Source organism: Sinocyclocheilus grahami, unplaced genomic scaffold (assembly GCF_001515645.1).
Source record: "Sinocyclocheilus grahami isolate Dianchi unplaced genomic scaffold, SAMN03320097.WGS_v1.1 scaffold343.1, whole genome shotgun sequence".
Classification (NCBI taxonomy): domain Eukaryota; kingdom Metazoa; phylum Chordata; class Actinopteri; order Cypriniformes; family Cyprinidae; genus Sinocyclocheilus; species Sinocyclocheilus grahami.
Window position 1 is genome coordinate 605454 of NW_015505522.1, and position 9667 is coordinate 615120.

Sequence of the window (9667 nt, forward strand, 5' to 3'; positions counted from 1 at the left end):
TATTTACAAACCCGATTCCAAAAAAGTTGGGACACTGTACAAATTGTGTATAAAAACAGAATGCAATGATGTGGCAGTTTCAAATGTCGATATTTTATTCAGAATACAACATAGATGACATATTAAATGTTTAAACTGAGAAAATGTATCATTTTAAGGGAAAAATAAGTTGATTTTAAATTTCATGGCATCAACACATCTCAAAAAAGTTGGGACAAGGCCATGTTTACCACTGTGTGGCATCCCCTCTTCTTTTTATAACAGTCTGCAAACGTCTGGGGACTGAGGAGACAAGTTGCTCACGTTTAGGAATAGGAATGTTGTCCCATTCTTGTCTAATACAGGCTTCTAGTTGCTCAACTGTCTTAGGTCTTCTTTGTCGCATCTTAATCTTTATGATGCGCCAAATGTTTTCTATGGGTGAAAGATCTGGACTGCAGGCTGGCCATTTCAGTACCCGGATCCTTCTTCTACGCAGCCATGATGTTGTAATTGATGCAGTATGTGGTCTGGCATTGTCATGTTGGAAAATGCAAGGTCTTCCCTGAAAGAGACGACGTCTGGATGGGAGCATATGTTGTTCTAGAACTTGGATATACCTTTCAGCATTGATGGTGCCTTTCCAGATGTGTAAGCTGCCCATGCCACACGCACTCATGCAACCCCATACCATCAGAGATGCAGGCTTCTGAACCGAGCGCTGATTGACCTAATAAGTTGCAAATTGGTCCTCCAGCTGTTCCTTATATGTACATTTAACTTTTCCGGCCTCTTATTGCTACCTGTCCCAACTTTTTTGGAATGTGTAGCTCTCATGAAATCCAAAATGAGCCAATATTTGGCATGACATTTCAAAATGTCTCACTTTCAACATTTGATATGTTATCTATATTCCACTGTGAATAAAATATAAGTTTATGAGATTTGTAAATTATTCCATTCCTTTTTTACTCACAATTTGTACAGTGTCCCAACTTTTTTGGAATTGTGTTTGTATTATAAAATATGCTTGGGATAATAAGAATACATTTAACATAACAACCTTCTAAATCCTTCTTACTGATCTTCGGACACGAAGAATCTGCCATCAAGTAAATCAAGCAAATCAAGCAAATGAACAATATTTAGTTTTTATGTTTGTTCGTCTCATTTGATTTCACAACAGAATCCTTCAATTATTTTCAACATGCTTGCTAAATATCTTGTATTGAAAGCTACAGCAGTGCTAAGTATTTTATCTTTGCAGGCAATCGTTGCAGTTGCATTAGTTTAGGCTTAGACATTTCATATCGTATCAAGTCACACATGCTCAAACCAAATCACATTTATTATAATTTATTGCTGTAAAGAAGGGCATTGATGCAGTGCGATGGAGTTCGTCAGTCACAGCAGTAGTTAATGCCTTTTTAAATAAATGGAAAATTATTTGTTGCAAGAATCTGCTAATTTTATAAGCCAACCTCCATAAACACAATATAAAGGTCTGAAAATGCATTTCATGACTCCTTTGATTGTGATGTAAATATAAAAAATAACAAATTTCTGTGAGTCCATATAATCGAAATGCACAGGACTTCCAAAGTTGACACTTCAAAAACTACACAAAGTGAACAAGACAAAGCAAGCAGCTAAGCGAACAGAGACGTGCCAGAGTTTCACAATGCACTGATCATGCTGCAAATCATGCTGGCAACCTTTACCTCCATGAACTCATGAATCCATGCATGGCAGCTGGCCGGAACCAATGGTTTATGCTTCACCGTCTGCAGTTCAGTAGTAAAATGTAGTTGAGCAGTTATTTCACCCTGAAAGTAGTTAACTCATTTCTGTATTTGAAGAGTTCAGATGCAAAAGCCTCTAAGTGCTGTCTGAAATTGTCTTCTAAAATTAGCTTTTTTTCCTCAGGCTCCTATGTTTATGTTCAGTTATTTCTCTTTGATGGCAACGAAAAGAACCTATTCATTGCCATTAAAGTGAAATTACTGAACCTACACATAGGAGCCTGAGAAAAAAGCAAACATTTCAAACAGCACGTAGGGGCTTTTGCATCTGAACTCTTCTGAAATACATATGAAGAGTTTATTTGCACAAAAAAAAAAAGATAGATTAAATTTTCAAACATTTTTTTTGTTTGTTTTCATGTTTTTATTGTGCTGCATTTTTTTAGTTAATTTTCAACCTGATCAAAATAACCCAACTGCAGTTTGATTGAGATTAATTGGAATGCACAATGAAAAAACTACATTTTTGAAAATGGTTAAATGGTATCTGTTTTTGCAAATTAACTCTTCACATGTTCATATAAATATGTCAACAATCATATATCCCAACTGCACCTGACTCGTCATTGCTAAGGTTTTTGGCATCAGCATGACATCAGAGTAAGTTTGCATGCATCTCTCCGTGACTGAATCCTTCAATTATTTTCAACATGCTTGCTAAATATCTTGTATTGAAAGCTACAGCAGTGCTAAGTATTTTATCTTTGCAGGCAATCGTTGCAGTTGCATTAGTTTAGGCTTAGACATTTCATATCGTATCAAGTCACACATGCTCAAACCAAATCACATTTATTATAATTTATTGCTGTAAAGAAGGGCATTGATGCAGTGCGATGGAGTTCGTCAGTCACAGCAGTAGTTAATGCCTTTTTAAATAAATGGAAAATTATTTGTTGCAAGAATCTGCTAATTTTATAAGCCAACCTCCATAAACAAAATATAAAGGTCTGAAAATGCATTTCATGACTCCTTTGATTGTGATGTAAATATAAAAAATAACACATTTCTGTGAGTCCATATAATCGAAATGCACAGGACTTCCAAAGTTGACACTTCAAAAACTACACAAAGTGAACAAGACAAAGCAAGCAGCTAAGCGAACAGAGACGTGCCAGAGTTTCACAATGCACTGATCATGCTGCAAATCATGCTGGCAACCTTTACCTCCATGAACTCATGAATCCATGCATGGCAGCTGGCCGGAACCAATGGTTTATGCTTCACCGTCTGCAGTTCAGTAGTAAAATGTAGTTGAGCAGTTATTTCACCCTGAAAGTAGTTAACTCATTTCTGTATTTGAAGAGTTCAGATGCAAAAGCCTCTAAGTGCTGTCTGAAATTGTCTTCTAAAATTAGCTTTTTTTCCTCAGGCTCCTATGTTTATGTTCAGTTATTTCTCTTTGATGGCAACGAAAAGAACCTATTCATTGCCATTAAAGTGAAATTACTGAACCTACACATAGGAGCCTGAGAAAAAAGCAAACATTTCAAACAGCACGTAGGGGCTTTTGCATCTGAACTCTTCTGAAATACATATGAAGAGTTTATTTGCACAAAAAAAAAAAGATAGATTAAATTTTCAAACATTTTTTTTGTTTGTTTTCATGTTTTTATTGTGCTGCATTTTTTTAGTTAATTTTCAACCTGATCAAAATAACCCAACTGCAGTTTGATTGAGATTAATTGGAATGCACAATGAAAAAACTACATTTTTGAAAATGGTTAAATGGTATCTGTTTTTGCAAATTAACTCTTCACATGTTCATATAAATATGTCAACAATCATATATCCCAACTGCACCTGACTCGTCATTGCTAAGGTTTTTGGCATCAGCATGACATCAGAGTAAGTTTGCATGCATCTCTCCGTGACTGGCACAAAAAGGACCAAAATGAATCGATTTCTTTTTTCTTTTATTGTATGACTAATGAAGATAATCAAATTCTACAGGGCCATAACATTTAAGAAAGCAAACCTTTACAAAGACGATTTCCCAGTGTACAGTCCAGAATAAATCATACTTTGCCTCTGGACTTGTGCACATTGCTGACCGTTTATGCACATGTTCATCCTTCGAGTTAGTTGTTACTTCAACTTTTGCCAAGCACAAATGCAGTTTTTAAATTACAGTATGTGTTGGATTTCTTCAGTACATTGCAAAATCCAAATCCAAAATTAAACCACTTTTACAATCTGGTATGCATATGAAATGCTATAATCTCCCATAAAACAAATAAAGTAAAATTACAAGTTCTTAATCCATAACACAGGTCATCAGAAAAATACATTATTAGATGCAACAAAACAATCTAAATATATCTATTATTTGTTGTGTAAATAATATACTGAAAGATTCTTTTCAATCTATTTTTTTTTATTGCCACATTACCCTGTCTTTAAAATGGATTATTCCAGATCTGAACCACCCGTCTTTACATGCTTTCAGAATGACAAACAGTCATAAACAGCTAAATAGGGTGAACAGTTCGTAAATGACTTTTTACAATATATTGGAAACGACAGTGAGGAGGGGTGTGAAGCTAATTAATATGGTTCAAAGCTATCCTTGCATAGCACAAAGCTGACTACATAAATATTAAATGTGCCTATAATGTGCAAAATGCAGAACAAGAGGTTGGTACAAATAAAATGTTGCATCTTTAGAACAAGTATCATAATGGAATGTGTGTGTGTGTGTGTGTGTATATATATAGCATCAATGAACTCATAATTTTACCGCATTCACAAAAGTTTGGCTCCAACAACTTTTGCATACTGTTTCACACATATCCCAGAGTAAACTTTCAGTCTTTGCTCAAGCTGGCACAAACTCAGCAAACTCTAGATACTGTCAAAAAGGTCTTTGTGAAGATCAAAGTATAAAATAAAGAGGGATAACATGACATGTATCTGCATCACATAGTCCAGATAATGCGACAGAAAGTTCCTGATCCAGTGGCATACCCCAAAAACATCCGTTTCAAAATTTTGTGTATTCGTTATTTTGAAAAAGAAAAAAAAAAGTGCATTTTAAACACAAAGTAACAAATCGACAAAAACAGAAGAGTACTGCCAACTTATAAGAGCTTCTTATTCCAGGCATTCATAAACATACCAAGAAGAGCAACTCGAATTGATCAGAATGGTGTGCCTTTTATCACTTCCGTCACAAAAAAGCCCTTGCTAACCTATACTGCTACATCAAAGTAAAGTATGATACCCTGTCTTTAAAATGGATTATTCCAGATCTGAACCACCCGTCTTTACATGCTTTCAGAATGACAAACAGTCATAAACAGCTAAATAGGGTGAACAGTTCGTAAATGACTTTTTACAATATATTGGAAACGACAGTGAGGAGGGGTGTGAAGCTAATTAATATGGTTCAAAGCTATCCTTGCATAGCACAAAGCTGACTACATAAATATTAAATGTGCCTATAATGTGCAAAATGCAGAACAAGAGGTTGGTACAAATAAAATGTTGCATCTTTAGAACAAGTATCATAATGGAATGTGTGTGTGTGTGTGTGTATATATATAGCATCAATGAACTCATAATTTTACCGCATTCACAAAAGTTTGGCTCCAACAACTTTTGCATACTGTTTCACACATATCCCAGAGTAAACTTTCAGTCTTTGCTCAAGCTGGCACAAACTCCGCAAACTCTAGATACTGTCAAAAAGGTCTTTGTGAAGATCAAAGTATAAAATAAAGAGGGATAACATGACATGTATCTGCATCACATAGTCCAGATAATGCGACAGAAAGTTCCTGATCCAGTGGCATACCCCAAAAACATCCGTTTCAAAATTTTGTGTATTCGTTATTTTGAAAAAGAAAAAAAAAAGTGCATTTTAAACACAAAGTAACAAATCGACAAAAACAGAAGAGTACTGCCAACTTATAAGAGCTTCTTATTCCAGGCATTCATAAACATACCAAGAAGAGCAACTCGAATTGATCAGAATGGTGTGCCTTTTATCACTTCCGTCACAAAAAAGCCCTTGCTAACCTATACTGCTACATCAAAGTAAAGTATGATAATGTCAAAGTTCCTCATTTAAGAGAACTTATTTTTTTTTACTCTCAGTCCAAAAATAGAGAGGATACTCTTTGTAAGTTTGATTTCTTTTCAAGAGGAGCAACTGACATGCCACAAACATAAAAAAAATTGGCATTGTAATAGCACTACAAGACATATTTATATGTAGAACAGTGTATTCACATACATTGCTAATCGCTAGACATGTCTTCTTTTAGTTTTCATTAACGAGCAGTGACAAACATGTCTGTAATGGAATATACGTTCTATGGGCTGTGAAACAAAAGGCAGTGTGGCTGATACTTTCTTCAGTGATGTTTTTGAAAGGTTGCCCATCTAATAAAAAAAACAAGGAGAGCACCTTCTAAGAAAGTACAGTCTAAACTTGCAAATATATACAAGGCACTACTCTTGATTCGCTCCGACTTGTTCACTTTAATGCTAGCGAGTCGCAGCACAGAAGTGATAACCCTAGTGCCATCATTTTTATATCCCATGTGCGCTCGCCAAAAAGCATCTACTAAATTAAATAAAGAGTATTTTAATGCTAAATATAAAATTGCATTCCGACACCAAGACAGACGTTTACATTCTTTCTATGCACCAACTTTAGTCCCTCTTTAAAAACTGTTTACTAGATTTCACTTATATCAGCACACGCATAATCATCAAAAGGTAAATCAAAACTAGTGTCTAGTGGATCTAGAAAATCTAGACATAAATAAAATAAAATAAATATTCATATACCCGAATTTCCTCAATGATCTGCGCAAATCGAAACACAATGCACTCGCTCTCTCTCTGTCAAGCACTGAGTTTGTACCTTGTAGTTACATTTAGCAAAGCTCAAAATTAATATTGACATCTTTATAATATTTACATGAAAACAAAATAAATAGTACGCTTTATGATATACACATTAATCTTTTCTCTACACGTTTTATATCCATGAGTAAATGATTGTTTTTTTCCCCACTGAGACATGTTTTATTGCTGTTAATGTAATCCTAAGGTTAAATAACAGAAGATCCAGAACACAGGCTAAAGAGAGAAAACAGAGGAGCACATGACTGGTTAAATCAAGCTGTAAACTGGGTAATCTGCTGCACCCATGCAAAAATTGCTAATGTAATGCAAAAACATATTTTATGTTAAAAGAATCTTAAAAGAACAGTGCACCCCGTTTTTTAAATTTTATTTCACCCTCATGTTGTTTTAAACCTGTCTGCTGTTTTTTCTTCTGAAACACAAAAGTAGAAGATTCTTCAGAATGTTCACACATACATTAACACAATCAGCACATATGTCCAAAAACAAACAAACAAACAAAAAAAAGGCAATGAAAGCGCCATAAAAACTGCATACGACATCTATATTTCTATGTGGCAGGAGCTCATCAGAAGACTTGGAATAAAGTGCGTGATTTGCAAGGACTTCTTTTACTTTTACGCTGCGTGTTGTTGTTGACAGACATGGTCGCTAAAACTAAAGTAAAGCAAAGTGTCTCCTTTTGTGTTCAACAAGAGCATACAGGATTGGAACAACACGAGGGAGAGTATTTAATCAAAGACTTATTTTTTGTTTTTTTGGGGGGGTTAACTATTCTCTAAGGAAGGGAGTTTTAAACTATAATTCTATGTGCATTTGCAGAATAGCATTCTCTCAGGTCTGATATACTGTGTCTGTTTGTATATATATATAGTATGAGTTCCCTTCCAGTGCAGTGGTTTGTACATAATGCAGTCGCTCTCGTTATTATAGGAAGATACAGTATGTTACATATGTCGACACAAACTTGAAAGTGGGAGCTGGACTATCATTGAAACAAATCGTTTCGCTTCACTTCTTTTGTTATTGTTTAGAAACATAAGAAAGAAAAGAGAGAAAAACCGAGGAGATGGAATTAGTGTGGCTGCTGGGCGCCCTGTAATTTGGGTTTTTTATTCAAGTAAGTGGCCCAGTACACCAAGTTAAAGGTTCCGAAGAGCAGCGGGAAGGCTATTCTGGCGATCCTGTCGATCTTGCTCACGCTGTTGAAGGTCTTCTTGGCCTCGGGGGGTTTGGGTTTTGGCTCTTCCTTGGGCTCGGTTGGCAGAGGGGGGGCACTTTTAGCAATAGTTGCCAAACCAGGGTCTCTGGCAATGTTCGGAGCAAACGTCGTCGCCGTCGCGGCCGTGTAGGTGTTGTTCTTTTTCAGCAATGACTCCTTCTTCTTCTTTTGCTGTAAAGGAGGTCAACCGGAAAGATGTCATCAGCTCTTACTGTTGCGGGCATTGCTGATACCTAACTACAGCGTCATTGAGCGTCAAAAATGTGCTACAAATGAATAAAAGACTATATACAGATAAACTATCTTTAATGCTATAATGGTATTATAGATTATATTTGAATGAAAACAACTACCGTGCATGATCTTCTCACATTTATACGGCTTTGACCAGTGGATGTCGCTAGCGTAATTATTAGAAGAAAATGTCTCATTATTATGAAAAAATCAATCATTATGAGATACTAGGTCATTACGAGAAATGTTATCATTATGTGAAAACTTCCGATTTTTACAAGATACTAAATTAGATTAAAAAAAAATTACATTAACTCACAATTGTGAGATACCGAGTCAAAATTATAGTAAAGTTTCTCATTATTACTATAAAGTAAGTCATTACAATTCATTATGATGAGATGTTAGATCATAATACATAATTCATAATAATTGTCTCTAAATTTCACAACATTTAATTGTAATTGTGAGAAAGTTTCTCATTATTATGAAATACAAAGTCATAATTATCAAATGTTTCCTATTATTATAATAAACTGTATTAAGTTGATAAGTAATTTTCCTAATATAATATTATAAATGCTAATAGTAGGATAGGATTACTTTATTTGTTCCTAGGGAAATTTGTCTTGGACATAAGGGCTGCCACATACAAGAATACATAGAATTATAATATCAACACAACAACAACACACACACACACACACACACACACACACACACACACACACACACACACACACACACACACACACACACATTTTTCCTCTTTCAGATATAAATTTAGACTTGGGTGAAATTCTTTCTGAATGACCACATGCATATTTTAAAAAGGATTACTTTATTTATTTGTCCCTAGGGAAATTTGTCTTGGACATACAAGAATACATAGAATTATAACAACAACAACACACACACAAAAATACAACATAAGTGCCTTCAATACCTGCAACACCTTAATTTCACCCTCACCAGTAATAATAATAATAATAATAATAATAATAATAATAATAAACACAATACACTTGAGAGTGAGAAAATTATGACAATTTTAATTTTTATGAACAAATCTTTTATTGATCTATGACAAAAAAAAAAAGTCTCTTTTATTTGAAAACTGAAATGGCTTTACCTTTTCTGGCACCACACTTTTCCCATCCCAGGCGTAACCCCTCTTGGTGAAGTAGTTAACAGTGGCAAACTCAATGAGAGCCGAGAAGACAAATGCGTAGCAGACGGCGATGAACCAGTCCATGGCTGTGGCATAGGCCACCTTGGGCAGAGAGTTTCTCGCGCTGATACTCAGGGTGGTCATGGTAAGGACAGTGGTTACTCCTGCAGTGGACAAAGCATAAGAAAAGAGCTTGCGTTAAACAACTATATGTCAGGTTTTAATCAATCTGCCAGAAAACAAAATAGTGTTTAATAGTGCTGGGCCCCTTTTGTCTTCAGAACTGCCTTAACTTCTATTTTCGACAAGGTAACGGAAACATTCCTCAGAGATTTGGGTTCATATTTACATGCAACCCAGGCTCATTGGAAAAACGTGCTTCTA

General features: G+C 35.2%; 1 protein-coding gene across 1 annotated transcript; it reads right to left on the bottom strand.

The window, feature by feature from the left end:
* Positions 1 to 5647: 5647 nt before the first annotated feature.
* On the bottom strand, positions 5648 to 9465 carry LOC107603257 (gamma-aminobutyric acid receptor subunit alpha-1-like). The gene is made up of 2 exons (XM_016296020.1): positions 9245 to 9465; positions 5648 to 8049 (listed from the first exon to the last, which is right to left on the bottom strand). The coding sequence occupies exons 1-2, from the start codon at positions 9425 to 9427 to the stop codon at positions 7732 to 7734; spliced, it is 501 nt and encodes a 166-aa protein (XP_016151506.1). The 5' UTR covers positions 9428 to 9465; the 3' UTR covers positions 5648 to 7731.
* Positions 9466 to 9667: the final 202 nt, after the last annotated feature.